General features: G+C 39.4%; 2 protein-coding genes across 18 annotated transcripts in view; one reads left to right on the forward strand and one right to left on the reverse strand.

Annotated features, from left to right (window-relative positions):
- Window positions 1-12,310, reverse strand: part of Sdccag8 (serologically defined colon cancer antigen 8) — a 220,526-nt gene extending 208,216 nt beyond the window's left edge. For all 5 annotated transcript variants that reach the window (XR_002820166.1, XM_023710182.1, XM_004626832.2 and 2 more), the window contains exons 1-2: window positions 12,132-12,310; window positions 818-970 (exon numbers count right to left, since the gene is read on the reverse strand). Coding sequence is in view for 4 of the 5 variants with exons in the window: in XM_023710182.1 (XP_023565950.1) it covers window positions 818-970; window positions 12,132-12,198 (220 nt within the window). In the remaining variant the exon portion in view is untranslated. The remainder of the gene's footprint in view (window positions 1-817; window positions 971-12,131) is intronic.
- A 584-nt stretch (window positions 12,311-12,894) lies between these two features.
- Window positions 12,895-18,871, forward strand: part of Cep170 (centrosomal protein 170) — a 166,401-nt gene continuing 160,424 nt past the window's right edge. For 9 of the 13 annotated variants that reach the window (XR_002820175.1, XM_004626835.2, XM_023710249.1 and 6 more), the window contains exon 1: window positions 12,895-13,312. The gene's annotated coding sequence lies outside the window, so the exon portion shown is untranslated. The remainder of the gene's footprint in view (window positions 13,313-18,871) is intronic. The other 4 variants (XM_004626836.2, XM_004626837.2, XM_023710255.1 and 1 more) reach the window with 1 other exon arrangement.

Raw genomic sequence — 18,871 nt, forward strand, 5'->3', positions numbered from 1 at the left:
ACTTGATTAGCTTTGGGATCTTCCTTGGTGACTGGTGTGGCATACCTCTAGGTGTGTCTGGTTGGGAGAGTGGCCTTGAGCTCTGTGTCTGCTCCCTCATCCCTTCAGCTCTGCTCCCCAGCCACCATGAGCTAACAAACTTTGCTCTGTTGTGCCCTTCCACCATGGCATCTCTGAGCCAGCTAATCATGGACGGAAACCATGAGCAAATTAAACCTCTCTTCCTTTAAACTGGAAGCATTGGGATTTATATTTCAGCCATAAGAAAGCTTATTAATATAGAAAGGGTGCCTTTGAAGGGGCGATCAGGACCCTGGCCTCTTTTTCTCTGTTTCACTTCCTGGCCACTGACAAGTGGGTTTCGTTCCACTAGTACTTCCAGCATGTGCTATCTCACCAGAAGTCCAAAGCAAAGGGCCAGTGAATCATGAAATGAGACCTTCAAAATTCTGAGCCTAAATAAACCTTTCTAAGTTGACCTATCTTGGATATTTGTTATAGTGACAGAAAAAAGAGTAGTACGGTTTATCTTTACCTATCTTACAGGTATCTAACAAATACTGCTTAAGGTTCTATTACGCATCAAGAACTGAGCTACTGATGGGGGATATAAATAAAAAATCCTACCCTCTAAGAACTAAGAATTATCTAGGGCTGATAGAGCACACTTGGAATCCAACACTATATGAGGCCAAGGAAGGAGAACCACAGGTTTGAGTCCAGCTTAGACCACTTAAGAATGTAGTAAGTAAGAGCTTGTCTCAAAATAGAAAATCTAACTTAGAAAAAAAAGGGTAGGACTGACATTTGTACTCACCGGCATGGCTATGTTGCAGTTCCTGCCAGGCTGTCTCACTGTCTTCACGTCCTACATTGATGCTAAAGGAAGGATCCAGGGCTTCTTCTTCAACAGTGTCATCACCTTCTTTCAGGGCACATTTTAATTGGTGAATGCTTCTATTGGCACGCTCTGCAACAAAAATCTGATGAAACTCAGAACCAATAAACGTGAGCAATCACAGGGCACTTGCTCAACAAGACATTGTCAGAAGAGGAATCTGCTGTTTCTGGCTTTATAAAAGTAGAGTTCTGTTTCCAGCTTGCTGGGGACTGTGCCAAAAGAAGGGACAGAAGCCTAAGCTCAAGGGTTAGAGGTTAGATATGATTATCTGGAAGGTTCCTGTCACTGCAATTGTTGGTTTCCTCTTTTTTTTTTTTTTTTTTTTGCTGAGGATAGAACCCAGGAACTCATGCATGCTAGGAAAGTGCTCTAACACTAAGTGCCACCAGCCAAGAATAAAAAGCAGAACTGTCCCTGCCCTCAAGCAATGACCAACCCAGGAATATGCTCTCCTTTCTCTCTGTTTATCTGTCCATTGTTCTGCCTAGAGACACAGACTGAGTAGGCAAAACCAGCCTGAGGGATGCACTCATGTTAATATCTAGCCTACAGAGTCCTCATTCTCCCTGAGAATACCCCTTCCTCATCAGGAAACACTGAAATGCCTGGTGGTGCGCACCCAGTAATCTCAGCACTTGGGAGGCTGAAAACAGGAGGATCACTACGAGTCCAAGCTGGATAGTGAGACTCTGTATGAAATACAAATAAATAAATAAATAAGAAATAAATAAAAATAAATAAATGCCTGGCCTAGTTTTGATGAAGACTCAAATAGCTGAAGTGCTGATGGTGGCAGCCTCTATTTTATGGGCCTTCTTAACCACTATGGGCTGAAGCATGGTTGAAAATATATTTAAAAATTTTTTTTAAATGTATTATAATAAAGGACACAAAGCCATTAATTTTCCTTTGAAATACCCATCTTACTTAGAACACACTTATTCCATTCTCTCCACTTTCTGAAACAGTTCCCAAAGTCCTCTTTGGTATTTTTAGATGCACTATTGTGCCTTGACATCCTGAATTAACTCAAAATGTTTACCTATCATGGTCACCTTGACTTGCAAAAGAGCCAATAGCCACACAGTGCCGCATCTGGTAAATAAGGTGGACGAGGACACACCAGAATGTTTTCACAAGCTTGTCTCTCCATTGGATGGTACTTAGCAGGAACTTTTACCCTATTTTTATCATACTGCACAACACTCAAGAAAGAGGACTTCCAGAGTTGCTTCAGAAAGTGGCAAGAATGGTAGAGTGTGTTTGAAGCAAGGAGTATTTTGAGGAGGAATTAATGCAAATGTGTCTTTTACTTTAATAAATTTTTAAACATTCACTGTACTTTTGGATCACCCCTTGAATGGTCTAAAGTCTAAAAGGAAGGTTTTGTTTACCTTCTTTTGTATTGGGGATTGAACTCAGGGTTTTCCCACTGAGCTATGTTCCTGGGCCTTTTAAAATATATTTTTATTTTGAGACAGTCTTGTTAAATTGGCCATACTGGGTTCAAACTTGCAATCCTTTTTCCTCAGCCTCCCAGAGTACTGACATTGCAGGTTAAAATGAAGTATTTTCAGATATACTCCTGTGATAGCTCATCTTTAAAAATAGCTTCACAGACTCGGCCTCACTTTCTTCTTTCCTCTTAGTTTGATAATGGTTAGGCCTGTAATTTACAGTAACCAATAGAAAGTAGTGAAAATATGTCATGTGAGACCCAGGCATCATCTTTAAAAGGTCCGGCAACTGCAGTTTCCTCTGCTTTGAAATGCTTACTTTTAGCTGGTCACTTGTTAGAGAGAACTATGAGGAGTCCTGAGACTACATGGGAAGGCCAGAGGTCCCTCACTTCCTCTACTCTTCCTATCCCCATTCTAACAAGCCCGATAGCCTCCAGAGGACTCCAGCACCAAGGGCCATTTATGTACAATGGCAAGAAAAAGACCTGATTAGCCAAGCATATATAAGAAGTTGTTGTTTTACAGAATCTGGAAAACAGATTCCATTTTCTCCAAGCTCATTAATTTCAAAAACTCAAAACAGGTGGCAAGAAATATAGCTCAACAGAAAAAATACACCGGGCCAGCCAAATAGCTCAGTGGATTAAAGTGCCTGCAAGCAGGCACAGGGACCTAGGTTTCAATCCCTGGGCCTGCTGTGCTGTCCCGCCCCTGGGGTGCACTGAGACAGCAATTGAGACTGGACGTGGTGATGTACGCCTGTAATCTAAGCTCTTGGTAGGCTGTAAACAGATGAATCACTACAAGTTCGATCTAGTAGTGAGACCCTGAACATCTTGTAGACTTTTCCCTAAAATAAAATTTTTTTAAAAATCCATGTTTTAAGATATTTAATATACATTACCTACAACAATTCATTTTCTACTTTTATTAAAATAGAGAGACTAGGTCTTTCAGGTCTGAGTTAAACAATTAAATTCTGGTTTTTGACTATAAAAGAGACCCACTGAATTTATCACTGTTTCATTTTTTGTTTTTCTAAATCAAGCCTATTTCCACACAGATCTGTCTCTGACACAAACTAAGTGTTAACTGCCATCCAGGCCTGGTCTCCTCTTACTCATCATGAGTGTAAGGAAGTCCAGATAAGATGCATTCCTGGGTTTGGCAATAGAAACAACAGCAAAGTTTTTCAATAACTCAGCTCGCTCTTTCTTTCTTTCTCTCTGTACTTTGTACAGGTTCTCACTATACAGATCCTCCAGTTTTCAGCCTTCCCAGCTCTGGGATTACAGGCATGCGCCGCCACACCCAGACTCAGTCACCAGGGCTGGCATGGCATGTGGTACCAGGAATGGAACCCCAGTCCTTGTGCTTGCCTATGCAGACGCTTAGTCCTCTGAGCTGTCTCACTGGCCCAAGTCAGCATTTTCTAAAGAGATCTGTCAATGAAAAAGGAATATCAGAGGGTAGGATGATAAGCAATTTAGTTCTCAGAGCTTCTGATTTATGCACTTAAATCTATGTATAAAGCACTTACCTTTATTGAATCCATTAGAAAGGAAACAGGGTTTTGACTAACATTGAAAGTGCACTCCATAGAGGTATCAAATGACTTTACCTCTAAATGATGGATAATTATTTATTTATATCTAGTTTGACTAAAAGCTAATAAGCTATATTAGGAAAAATAATTCTAAAATAAAAAACTGAATGATTGAAAAATCCCTACAGGTAGAGTTTTTTCATGAGAATATAAAGTAGTGTTTTAGGAGCTATTTCAGTCCTTTTTATAATATTCTTATTTAATCTTTTGGAATTCTTAAAGAATATTAGATATTTTATAATATAGTGTATTTTTATTAAGGTGCAATAAGGAAATAATATTATACAAATGCTGAACTTAATAACTATCCCAAAGAACAGTGATACACAGGCTTTGGTGTTTGTTTTGTTCTAGTAATTGACTCAATTATAAGGGTCAGAGAAGAGGAGAAGGAATTTGTAAGAACTGGCCCTAAACAAGATCAAGGAGGTAAATGACAGTTTAAAGTCATTTCAACACAACATTTCAAAACATGCTGAATGTTTTTTTAAATATACACATTGTATTATAATTATACACTAGGACAAAGAGTTAGACCCGAGGAATAAAACCATTCTGATATTTCTAGACAGATAAAACCCCATCACTCTTCAACTGGAGCCACTGCAACTAAAGCCCACATAAAATTTATGAAGAACACCACCCCCCAAATGCAGTTATCTGCTTCTGACACTTTAGACAAGAGTTCCTATTCCACTGTTAATGCAGAACAGCTTAAGAAAGAGAACACTCATTTCCTCTTTTCTCCTCAGAGGACAGTAGGGGATTTCAGAATGATCCATCTTCCTATCATCTTTCCAGCATCAACCACAGACTGAATGTAAACTCAATTATGAATATAAATGCAAACAACTTCTGAGTCCTATGAATCACATGAACATAATATAAGCAAATAACATTTTTGCTATCCCACTATCCAAGCATTAATTTGTACAGTGAGCAGTTAGAAACTTTCTGAGCTAATGACTGCTGACAAATTTCAGTTTCTCTCACTCATTTTCCCAATCTAGTTTTCCTATGGCCTTTGTTCCAACTCCCAGCTCCTTATTGAGCTTCTCTTCATCAAGTTGTTTCTGAACACACAAAAGGTATTTCTGAACAATATGCAAATATGTCTCCATCTAGACAGGATATCATGGTTTGGACTTCTAATGTCTCCCAAAAGGCCTTGTGTTGAAAGCTTGATCACTAAAGTAGCAGTGTTCACAAGTGGAGTGTAGAGGGGTGATGGGATCACAAGAATCATAATCATCCATGGAATCCAAGCTGAAAAGGCTATTAGGGGATGGGAACAAGTTCCAGGAAGTAGGTCACCAGGGGCTTGCTTGTGAAAGATCTGTCTTGTCCTCAACTGCTTCGTTTCTGGTTCTCTCACTCTCCTTCCCAGCGGCCATGGGCAGAGCATCCTCTTCTGCCAATACTCCCACCACTGTGAGGTTCTGTCTCATGCCAGGCCCCTAACAATGGAGCCAGCTGATCACTGACTAAAATCTTGGAAATTGGGAGCCCAAGTACACCTTTTCTCCTTTGTTATTCTCAGGTACTTCACACAATGGAAAGCCGCCTAGGAGAAAGGATCAAAAACTATACATATTGTGAATTATTAATTTTGACACTCTCCATCTGTCCTGGGAGATGTAAAAGCAAATTGCCTAAGTGCTACGCAGAGGGAACCACCCCTATAATGTGCCCAGCTGTCTCTGAGAAAACATGCAATGAACCATTTCCTAGGCTGAGATATGAGATACACTGCAGAAGTTCCTGACACAGCTCAGACTAAACAAGCAGAAAAATGAAACCACAGAAAGATAAGAGAAACATGGGTCTGTCCTCACTTGATTGGACTGCAGAAGATTGTTGTCACAGTTTACTAGAGGACTGGCAAGTAGAAAAACAAAGTACAATCTGAAGTTAGAAAAAGCCAGCTCTGCAAACAGCAAGTATAATAGTGAGATTAAAAGCACAGTACAGAAATGAAAAAAAGAAAAAAAACCCTCAAAGAAAACACTTTCCTAAGAGTCTAACAGCTGAAAATGGGCTAACATGGTTGACACTAGGAATAATAGATAAACGGAATATGAATACAAACATCTTTAAGAAAGCAGGGTCTAGAAACTCAGTAATGATGTATAGGAGATGGCAAATTATAGATTGGCTACATTCATTCTGAGGTATACACTTGGTGTTTCTTTGACAGCAACTGAGAGGTCCTACACACCTGTCACTTCACTTCCACTAATAAAGAAGTATCTCTAGCTATACTAGCAGAAGCATGTTGGTACAGCCATCAGTCAATACAATCTGTATCTGTAATTACTCTCCAGTATGAATCTTGTGTAGCAAGAACTATGAGCGAAGCTTTGCTGTCCTAGATCAGGGTGTCTCAACCTCAGTGCTAATGACATTTTGGATCTGATAATTCTTTGTTGTAAAGGTCTGGGCAATGCACACTTAGCAGCATTCTTGGCTTCTGCTACTCACTAGCTACCATTAGCACTTCCCTCCACACCCAGTTGTGACAACCAAAAATATCCCCAGACATTATTAAATGTTTGCTTGGCAGAAAAATCATTGCTGGTTGAGATATATAAAACAGGATAATTAATTCTTACAGATCCTTCTCAACACATTTACATTATTGCATTATGACTTTGCCTGCCTCTGGAAAAATATGGGTAGGACAGTAAGCCGTTTTTCCATAGTCATGCTGGTGACCTGAGACCATTACTGTCAGGGTAGAGTACTTCTAATATAGATAACAAGGAAGGTGTTACATCTACTGCAATTGAGCACTCAGAATTCACATTTAGATTGATTTTGTTTCACGGTGTAAGGCATGGGACAATACTTGTTCCATTTCTTTAAATATTGCAGTAGGTTTTGATGAAGTTCCATCATAAAGAAGGTTGTTGAAATGCATAAGTGCATTTCAAGATACTGTCTCTACAACTGAGAAGACAGTGCTAAGTAAAAGGGGGAAAAATCCTAGCCTAAACTGGAGATACGATTAAAGCATAAGCCTTTGAACACTCCAAGAGAATATAATTCATCTCAGAGTCTTGTGTTTTTTTAAACTAAAATCATTTGAGAGTGCTCTTACAATTTCATACCGCTGAATTTCATATCTAGTTATCCAAGATGAAAACTTATTACATATTTTCCTGGCTGTTCAATCATTTCTTTTACCAATTGTACCATATTAATAGTGGGAAAAGATTGCACTATTTTGTTTTTATTCTAGCAAAAAGAAAGTGATAAAAGTTAAAACTGCTTTTAAAAGAGCCATGAAATATATGTATAAAAGGAATACATAAAATAAACTTCTGATATATATATATATATATGCACACATGTACATACACAACAAATATCCAGAAAATATTTGAAAAAAGAAAATAAGTATTTTATTAGTAAATCAGAGAAAAAGTTTGGTTTTTTTTTTATATTTAGCACAGGGTCTACAGGGTCTACAGAGTCTCACTATGTAGATCATACTTAGTGATTCTCTTGTTTTCAGCCTCCCAAGTGCTGGGATTACAAGCTCGCATAACCACACCCAATCTCAATCACTGCCTCAGTGCACCCCAAGGGTGGGGTGTGCATGGCACACTGGGGATCAAACCCTGGCCCCTACGCTCTGCCTAAGCAGGTGCTTTAGTCCACTGAGCTATGGGGTTGGCTCTATGTACGTGTTTTCTTAACTCTGTCAAAGATAATGATATCACTGCAGGCTAATCCACTAGCCAAAAACTAAGATTAACATAACCACTCTACAGATGTAGAATGGTTACCTGGCAGGAACCAAACATTTTTGTAGAATCTGAAAAGATGTGCCAATCAGGTACAATAGAACAGAGAATATCATCTTTATCTCTGGTTTACTTGAACCAGAGCAATCTAACAAACAAAAGGGCCTTCCTTGCATATACTTCATCTCCATATTCACCCTCTCACTTTCAGTGTACCAAGTCCAACTCATTACTCTGACTTCCATAATGCAAAAATAGCCTTTACAATTTACACAGTCCAAGTGAGTGTTGATGGAAGAGACAAACGTTGAAAAACCAAGTGTCAGCTAATGGTGCCCAGAAGGGGAACTAAGCTTTGGGATGTGTTGTGCTTGACTTCCTTTTTGAGTAAAGAAAGAAAAAGAGCAGGGAGAAACATGAAGGACACTACTTTTAGAAAAAGCATCAAGTACATAGATTGGCCATAAGATTCACTTTCCCTAGAGTCTCCTGCTGACTCTGTCACACATTTTGTCATCTGCTTGGTGCCTAAAAGCAGCAATTCTCCACATTTATTCCAAACTTTTCATTTTACGAATGAAGAAACAGAAACCCAAGAACAGTTTATTAACTTGCCTACACTCAATCAGATTGTTATGAGCAAAGTTCAGTTCAATGACCTGGCTCCTGGACGCAGATTGTCTCTTTTGACTCTTATACTCTTCTCCACAAATTTCAGAAGGGATCTAGAGGCTGAAACATCAAAGTCTTGAAAGGAAAATGGGTAACTAGCATACCAAATGCATATAGAAAAGAAGTTACGTATCCTGTCATACTGTTTTTCGTTTGTTTTCATCATTCCATGCAAAAGTCAGTGTCTTGGAACTACCAGAATAGGTGAGTCATGTATACAGGTTTTGTTAATAACACTGTATCTATTACCAACACTGTAGCAAAAGACAGGACATGATTCTGTTGTTAAGGTTAGGATATTTCATTTTTAGAGATGTCTGTCCTTTCTGAAAAAAAAAGAAAATCACATCCTTGTATTTAAATGCGCGTAAACTTAAAAATATAATATGTGTTGCATACACCTCAGACTCATAGTAATCATCACACCTCAGCTTCCCTGGGGCTGGAATTACAGGCATGTACCACCACCCCGTTTCAGGGTCAGAACAGCATGATGCACCTGGGGTGCTGGGGCCAGCATAGCATGTGGTGCTGGGGATCAAACCCTAGTCCTTGTGCTTACCAAGCAGGACTTCAACCTCCCAGATATCTCCCCAGCCCTACCTCTGATCTTAGATTAAACTCTGAGGCTCCCAGGACACCAAAGATACGTCCATTATTTCAATACAATGAAATCTTTTAGGTAATTTAGTGGGCAGAACAATTTTTTTGAGGCAGGGTCTCACCATGTAATTCAGGCTGGATCTGAACTCACTATGTAGCTCAAGTTGGCCTTGAATTTGAATCAATGCTCCTACCTCAGCCTCCTGAATGCTGGGATTACAAGTGTGTGCCACCACACCTAGCTAGGAATAATATTATGGATTTTCCAGGGAAGAAAGTCTTCTAATTTTTCTGTCATAACTTTCACTTTGAAGGAAAAGCGTTAAATGTCTCCAATTTCTAGCCAAGTGGGCACAGGAAACCTAAAGCAAAATCTATTTTCTTGAAGGATGTGTTGGCCAATTCTAGAATTGCAAAGTAAGTCAATTTAAATCTTTAAACAATGAACAAACAAAAAAGGAGGGCTCTTTGAAAGGATCAAACTAAAGGCATCTAGAAAGTGTGAGGGAAAGGACGAAAAGTGAATACTGACTCTGCAAACAGGGCTGTGTATTTTCACCATTGCCCCAGCACCATCAGATTCAGGAGAAATCAAGGATTCCTCTCAGGCTTTCGGTAAAAAAAGTAAATTCAGGATTTAGATTTAAAAAAGTAAATTTTGAACACTGACTCTGCTTTTCACATTTGTACTTCAAATTCTTAGTATATCATAATAGTTCCAAAAAGTTACATTTAAAATGAATAAAAGCAGGAAAATCATAAAATCTGGAGGTACTAACATGGAAAATTGTGAAGGCTTTTTGCATTTTTATGTCTTTTTCTAGCTGAACAAAAATACAAGGTATTAGTAATAGGAGAAGGATTGTTATGATCAAGAGAAACCAGAGTATAATATGCGGTATTAATGATTACATGTACAGATGTGTGATAGGATTAACTAGCGAGGAAAGACTACTTATAGTTTGCATTAAGTATGAATGAGGCAAAACATCCTAGTAACACAATTCTGAATTAGGCAAAATCACAGAAATAATGAAATTCCACATATAAAATAACCCCAGAAATTTTGATTGTTCAGAAACACACAATTTCACCTTAAAAGTATCTTTGCTAAAAGTAATTTATATTTGCAAATTTTTATTTATAGTTGCAAATATAATTTATATTTGTAAAATGAAGAACTTCTGATTGTGCTGAAGTTCAGGGTTAATGCTCTCTCAGAGCTATAACATAAACTAATATTTAACAATAAAAATGCTACTGCATAAATGATACTTCCTGAAAAACCTATGTATAATTTCGGGTTCCATTTCATGATTCAATGTTCAAATTATGTCTAACTTAAAAAAAAACAAACAACTGTTTAACATTTTTTAAATTTCTTGTGCTAGGTAAAATGTTTCCACTTACATTGCTATCACTCTAAATATAAATTTTAAATTAATCTTAAAATGTATTAACTTTAAATGAAAACTCTTCATTCTCTAACTACTGAAAGCAGTACCAATGGTATTAAACATGTTACTATCACAGCTTGAAATTAACCCCTTAACTGTGTCAAAATGCCTAACTTGGAATAACTTCCAGTAGTTACATAAAGGCTCAGAACAAGGCAAAAAGAAGGAAACCATTAAAAGAAGTACAATGGAAAACAAAAAATTTTTACCAATTTAACAAAATTAAGCAAAATGACTCATATTGTTGGGTATAATAATTTTCTTGCTTTCAAATGAAAACTTAAGAGTGGTTTCTTCTATAGATAAGAGCTCTTGAATGCTTTATGCTGATGAAGATGTTAAGACTGATCCTTTTAATTTTTAAAATGTTACAGCCTGAATACTGAGAATGTTGATAGTTTGTAACAATATGATAGATGTAGACCAAGTCTAGACTCATGAGAAAGCATTTTCTAACCTCCTTAAAAAAAATTTTTTTTTCATTTTCCTTCAAGTACCACATATAAGCAGCACCTATTTCATGAGTGCTCATGTGCCAAGCACTGATCCTCATCTTTATTTTTAAATAAAGTAATTGGTAACTACTCTATTATTTTTCTCCCTCACTAATCTAGATACTCCATGGGGACAGGGACTTTATCTTGGTCTTTTTTTCCATCCCCAGAATGTGTGCCTAACACAGAGCAGCAAAAAAATACATTTACTGAATAATTTGGGGCTTTAAATTTTCATTCATCATAATCTAGAGAAATTCTAGTAGTATAACCAACCTTTAGTAAAGCATTTATAGTGCTTATAGTATACATGTATATATACATATATACATATATGTATATATACTGTACAAAAACGTATTTCTTACAAGTAACAATTTTTAACGAAGTCTGAAAATCGCTGCTTTATGTGGGTTATTTCATTTGCTTGTCATAATTCCCCTGTAGATAACACCATAATGTCAACTATAACATGACAAAACTGATTTTTCAGAAGTTATATATATGTTGTCCAAGATTCATCTCCAAGTTTGCACATCACTTCAGCAGATAATCACTCATAGGTACTGTAATCAGAAAATCTGAATTAACTAAAAATATGTTTGGAAGGCAAGCATCCCTGAATTTAAGACCTGGCTCTACTACACACCAGCTGTGTAGGCTTTGGCCTGTAACTCAGCCTCACTGAGCTCTGATTTCCTTATGTGTAAAATAAGAGTACCCTGTTTTAAGTTTAAAATGATTTACTGCACACAAGTAGCAAATTGCTGTGATTAAAATTACTATTGATGCTTTCCCCCTGGTCTTTCAGTCACCTTCAATCACAGACACCATACTTTTTGTAGAAAGTGTGAATTATGAATGTATTGGTTTAAACGGCCAAGTAAGGAAAGGAGGCCAAAGTGGCATAGAGCCATCCACGAGTTTCTCCTGCTACTAGTTGCGAAAGATGCCAAGATCAGGACACCTTGTTGAGCCAGGAAACTACTGTGAGAATCAAAAGAAACAACGATGCTTAAGTGTGAAGAAATTTTTTATCCTCCTCAAAACCAGAGCCACATCCATCATCTTCCTAGGCAGCCTGGCTTTAGCCTAAGCGAGGCGTGAGGAAGAGGACTGGATCTGTTCCCGCCCATTAAAGCCCGGGGTACCAAGGCGCTAGCTAGCACAGAGGTTCGGAGCAACTCACCCCGGAGACTCCGTTGATATTGCCCCAGAATCTCCTCCAGGGTAGAGTTCCCTGGGGACTTCGCCATGCACAGACTCTAGGCCCAGAGATGGGAGCCACGTGGGGATCTGTCCAGGGCAGTCTCCCCTAGGACAGGCCTAGCACTGAGGGGACGCCTGCCGCTTCCTGCCGTTGCTGTCACTGGGGAGCTCAAAACTCCGGAATGAGCGCTTGGGGCCGCCTCCTACCTAGGGGCCCTCGCAGTGAACGCCGGGAGTTGTAGTTCATAGTCTCCGAGTCTGCAGTCTCCGACCCTCTAGCTACACTACAATTCCCAGAGAGTATTTGTTTGGGCGGTTTGGCGGCCGAAGCCTGTTGCCAAGAGACAGTATTTGGAGGTTCCGCCCTTTCCCTCTAGTCCAGCCCTGTTGAGTCCCGCCTTCTTCCGAGACTTGTGTTGTGTGGCTCACCCAGCTGACAGAAAGGGCTCGCTGAATGACTTGACGCTTCAAAATGTGCTCGTATGTAGTTGACCCCCAAGGCTTCTGAGGGAAGCCTGTAAAGATCTCTAAGCCTGTATCAGTTGCTACATCTATCTAAACGGCGGAGTAAATTTTCAAGCAAAGAAGCTGCAAATCTTCCAAACAGCGCTAGCCTGTGAAGGGGGCCGACACTACAACTCCTAGCATGCCAGGCAACCCGACCTCGGCTTGGAATTGGCGGACTGCCCGCTGGGAAATGTAGTCCGCGTTGGTTGCAGTCCCTACTCTCGCCGGGGTCCGGTTCATTGTTCCTGCCGGTCTTTGGGGGGCACGCCTGCGCAGTGGGCAGCTGGGGAAGCGTGTGGGTGAGACCCTCGGCACCAGTCTTTTTCATTGTTTAGGACCGGCGCCTGCGCAGTAAGAGACCGTTGGACCCGGCGGGAGGAGGGGATAGGGCCTGGCTCCTCGCCCTTTCCCAGGCGCCTGCGCACTGAGCGGCCGCTCGCTGCCGTTACCGCTATGTGTGGGGCGTGTGTGGAATAACGTTATTGCCCAGCGGAGCTGAGCGGCCTGCGGCTCGGCCGTGGCAGCAACGACGACGACAGCGGCGGCGGCGGCGGCGGCGGCGGCGGCGACAGGGTGTGGGAGGATGGCGTGCTAAAGACTCACGGGACGCAACGCGCCCCGCCTCTCCGCCGGTCCCTCGCTCCACCGTGAGGGGTAAGTGATGCGCCGGCCGCTCCTCCACCCCCTCCTCGGATCTGCAGCGGGTCCGGGCGCGGCCAGCGGCGGGGCGGGGACGCGGCCCGGGCGGCGGAGGGCGCGCTGCCTGGATGCTCCCGAGACCCCGCCGCCCCGCCCCGGGCTCCCATCCCCCACCCCGCCGCCTGGGTCCCGTGGGTGCGGCGACCCCAGCTCTCCCCGGCCGCGGCCGCCGCCGCCGTCCCGTCGCGCCTCGGGGTGTGTAGTTCTACTCCGCGCCGCCCGGCTTTGTGCACCCTTCTCCCTGCGCCGTGAGCGGTTGGCGCAGGGTGCGGGCGGAGCATTGGAGGGAATGGCTGCGCGGCGGCTGGGGCTCGGGATTTCCCCCATCCCAGGACCGAGCGATGTGCCCTTCCCTATTGTATGTGGCTTTCGGAGCGGGAGCCGCTTTGGGGGAGGTCAGAGGACGAGCCTGTGGCCGCGTTGGGAGGGCAAGGAAGATGTCGTGTCATCACGCACCCAGCCTGGCGGCTGCACCCCGCGTCGCTTTGGCTCCGTAGTAAGCCCGGGGGAGGAGAGAGTGGCTTCCTGTCGGCTTCATTGTCCTAGGATTGAAACGTAGGGCTTTGGTGTACTTTCCTTCCATTTTTGCAAGGGGAAAACATATTAGCAGCTACCTAACACCGAGCGGGAAGACATGGGATTTACATTTTAAGCCCCCAAATCTTTGTTTTCTGGTTTTCATTAGAGTTTTACTTATTTTTTCCCCAAAAATATAAAGACAGAGATTATACCCGGTGGAGTCCAGTCTGCCAAGGTGATCAATATGAAATTACGACTAGGTAGGGAGGATAGACAAGGAAGCTGTTGTGTAGCAGGGAAGTGAAGGAACAGGATTGTTTTTTCATTTGTGTGGGTAAGGCATTCTTGTTCCTAAGGGAAGAGATTAGAATACGTGTTTCTTACTTATTTTTTAAATAATAAAAACAAATGACATGTTTCTGAAAATATTTTTAGCCTGTAAGTGACAATTCAGGTGTTTGGCAGGAATTTGTTGAGAATACACTTGGTTCAGAACATCTTTTAAAGTGGTTTGAATCTTAAATTTACAACGGTTCGAGGCCTTTTTCTACTAGTTCTGCTTAAAACAAGCAGAAGAAAGGATGAAAGCAGGATAAGGAGGAGGAGGTGGAGAAACAATGTGAGGGAGTTACGCTGCGATGCTTACAGTATCTAGATCTTCATTGATAAGCCCTAGGTGCTGAAGCTTTAAATACTCAAAAATTCAGCTCTGCAAATGCTACCTTGATCAATAGCAAGTTACAAGCCATTTTTTATTTTTCTGTCATTATTTATAAAAACCAGACCTGCTTTTAGTTCTACTTGTGTAGAGACCATAGAATTTTGTATTTATTTAAAGCACACTTGACAAGAGATAGAGGGATGTACTAAAGCTTGGAAAGTTAACTTTCTTGTCTGCCCAACCCAAACTATTGGAAGGCAACTCTTTGAATTGTATCAGTGGTTTTGGTTCTCACAGTTGTACTGGCTTGGGTTTGTCTACTGATACGGAACTTTATAGTTTTATAAAATAATTTACTATGTAAGGAAAAAATGTTTTTCTTACTACTTATTAGTAATATAGTTAATAGTTGAGATACATTTGTGAGTTGTTTCATAATATGCTCAACTGTTTAAAGTGTTATGAATAACATTTCCTTGTAGAAACTTACGAAGTTGATTTTTTTTGCGTTACTGAATTATTTTCAACTTTTTTTTTTTTTTTTTTTTTGTGGAACCAAGGATTGAACTCAGCCCTTGTGCTTGCCAGGGAAGCGCTTATTCCACTGAGCCATCTCCCCGACCTGATTTTGCCACATAAAATACTTTTTATTGCCTTACATTAAGTCTTTTTTTTCATCCCCCCTCCCTGAAATGGGGATTGAGCAAGGACTTTTGTCCTGATTTAAGCCCATAACCCTTTTCAACGTTAGAGACAAGTTCTCCTTAATGTTCTGCCCAAGTCATGAACTTGGGCAGGCCTTGCTTGAACTTGAGTTCCTCCTATTTCTGCCTCCCAGAGTGCTGGGATAAGAGGCATTTTCTTCAGAATTCACTTCTCAAATTTCAACTAATTTAAAGAAAAATGATCAGTAATTAAACTACATATGTAGAATTATTCAATGAAACTTTTCATTACAAGTTTGCTAATAAGTTTTATGGTTTTCTAAAATTTTGTCATAAGTAATCTACATGTTTCATATTTTTTATCATTAGAATAATGAAATTTTCAATGTAAACACTAGCATCATTCTTCATATTAATGCATATCTCAAGGTACTTTTGGGGGCTGGGTGATGGCTTGATGGAATAAGCGCTTCCCTGACAAGCGCAAGGGCCTGAGTTCAATCCCTGGTTCTGCCAAAAAAAAAAAAAAAAAAAAAAGATGCTTTTAAAAGTTCTGCACTTAATAGTTTGTTCCAAGCAGCAGTTTCTAGTTTTTTCTTTTCTATAGAAAAAAATACTACTTTTATTTTTGTATCTGATAGTAATGAAATTGCCCATGTAGTACTAAATATGGTATATATTTAAGCTTGTCAGTGTGTTAGAAAATGCAGTTCCTGAAAAATATTCACTATTATATTTACTGTGTAATTGTTCTTTTCTTCCTGTCTTAAACATTGGAATGTTAAGCAGTGTGCTTTTCTGATAAGTATCTGAGTGCATGGTACTTAATTGCAAACTAAGATATCTGTACAGTTACAGATTTTCTGGAAGAATAAAAGATCGGTTACATATCTGATAATACTTGGTTGAGCAGTTATTGATTGCTACATTAAACGTTGATCTCTTTCAGTAAGAAAAAGGTTTATTATTAATGAGGAAAAGTCTTGGACCATCTTTTCATTTAATATTTGTTAGTAATGAAGATTTCTAACAATAATTACTCGATGAATTGGTTTGAGTAAGCCATTTTGAAATATAAAAAGAATACAAAACATCTGTGGTTGATTAGGCTGATGTACTGTATTGTCCAGTTTAGTTGAAATGATTGTGCAACAGTATACAATTCTTTAACCAGAGTGAATAATAGCCAGTATGTAATAAGACTAGTTTTATGTCAAAGTCAGAAAACTGAACAACAAAAAGAAGATGAAACAAAGCATCATAACATTACTTCGATACAAGTAGTGATTGCATAGTACTGGAAAAGAACCCAAAACATGCATTGCTTAGATTTGAAAAACAAGTGAAGCAAAGCAGAAAAGAAGTTATTAAAAAAAGGCACAGAATTATTACCTTATGTGGCATGAGATTTTTTGAATGCATGAATGCCTACAGCGTATGGATCAACTAAGTGCCAGACACATTCCTCTCCCACCTCGTATGTGCATGCTGCGTGTCTGTGTGTCTGTGCATATGAATACATATTGAATTTATGCAACAGTTTTCCTACTTAGGTATTTATACATTTAAAGGTGAAACATTTTGAAGCACGATGTTACTGAATATCTGTTTTTGTCACATATTACTCAATAAGGTATAATACCTATCACTGAACCTTTGTCTTTAAATCCTTTTTACACATCTATTGTAGCAACTTAAAGGGCAATATTTTTTCCCTCTCAATGATACATTTAAGTTTAGAATTGGACAGAACTTTATAAGTCATCCATTCAGTGTGCCACTTACTGCCAATATTCCTGAGATGTTATTGAATCTACTTCTTCCATGAATCCCTCCCTGCATGTAGCAGAAAGCCTATTTTTCAAGAGTTTTTAATAGGAAGATATTATGTAAGTTGAGCTTTTCTCTGCTTTGCTATCTAGCATCTTCAAATTGATCACTGTTCTGTCATAAGTTGAGATGCAATAAGGTTTTTCTCAGGATAGTGGGTTTCTGTTAGATCATTCTGTTTTTTAAATGTTCTTCCACTTAAAATTTCACATGTTATGGTTTCCTTTGCTTTGCTTACCTCTGTCACTTGGATTTAGTCATTTTTGTTAGTGCTGCTGTTTGTTTTTTTAATTTTTATTTATTTATTTATTTTTATTATTTATTTATTCATTTATTTTTTTTGTGTGGCCAGCTCAGCCCACCAGGGGGCAGGGCTGGCTGGCATGTGGTGCTGGAGGATTGAACTGCGGTCCCTGTGCTTTGCTTAGCTTGTTCTAAGTAGGTGCTTTAGACCACTGAGCCATCTCACCAGCCCAGTGCTGCTGTTTTTGTTCTGATCCTTTTTCCATATTAATTTTGCAATTATGGTCTGAACATACAGTGTCCTGAAACTCCCATGTTTTAAGAGATACACTTTTGTTTACAGTTCACAGATGTACCAGCTGTTAGCATTAATACCTCATTTCTAAGCAGAAAAGAATGAAAAAATATTATGACTATTCAATTAATATTTGTATAACTCAAGGGATTATTTTTTCAGATTTTGTACTTAACTCTTCCAATATTGTGGTAGCCTTTCTTTATGAAATGATTTTATTTTAGTCGGTATTTCCTTTGATATTGGTTGTGGGTTTTTTGTTTTGATTTAATTAGTTTTCTTAACCAATAAACTGTTTGCATCCTTGTGTTGGTTCTCCATTTTGATTTTAGTAAAGTTTCTCTAGAAACCACTGATAAATATCAGTATAAAACAGTACCTTTACAGTTAGCCAGGTCTTTCCATTCTGTATATCCATGTAGTAGAAGCTTTTTAGGCAGTATTTTACCTGTATCTTTAAAATTAAATTTTACCTTGTGAAACTTTTGAAATGTTGAATCATGATTTCATCATACAAGGGATTAGCTTCCCTTCTAGGCTTTTTGACACCTATAAATTTAACAAACCACACCTCTGATGTCTTCATCCTGTCCATGTATACAGCTAAGGACAAGGCCAAGCAGAATTATAAATAGAGTATTATGTAAACAAAATATGCTGGGAGGGGTTAACAACAAAACAATAATGAAAACCATTTGGATATTTTGTTTTTATTAAGGAGAAAACTGGTATATTCTTTAGTAATACAGGAATTGGGTAAAGCTGATTTTTAATTTATGCAATGAATAGATTGGTGGATAAAATTGAGAGTTGTATACTTACATGAAGAAATTAATCAGTGCAATGTAGCACATTCCTATAATTGCAGCCTTTTGGGAGGCTGAGGCAGGAAGTTTGTGAGTTTATGCCTAGCATGGGAAACTTAACAATTTAGTAACATCTGGTCTCTAAACAAAAAATATTAAGGGTTAGGGTTGTACCACAGTACAAAGGCTCTGGTTTCATTTCCCAGTACTGAGAATAAAGGAAGAAATTAATGAGGGTAAAGAGATAGTGAGAGAAGATTGCCATAAATATCATAGTTTTAAATTTCAAGGGCCAGTACATTGAAATGGAGTTTTAATCATAAACCTGATGGGGCCCCAACATACCAGATGTAGTAACCTGTTGCCTCAGTGGTCAAATCAGAGAGAGATGAATTGTGATGAAAGGAGAATTTATAATTCATTGTGACCATATAGGAAATAGGCCCCACTGCCCTGACTTTGGGCACTGATGGGAGCTTTGGAATTACATGGAAG

The sequence above is a fragment of the Octodon degus genome, unplaced genomic scaffold (genome assembly GCF_000260255.1).
Source record: "Octodon degus isolate 3935 unplaced genomic scaffold, OctDeg1.0 scaffold00017, whole genome shotgun sequence".
NCBI lineage: Eukaryota > Metazoa > Chordata > Mammalia > Rodentia > Octodontidae > Octodon > Octodon degus.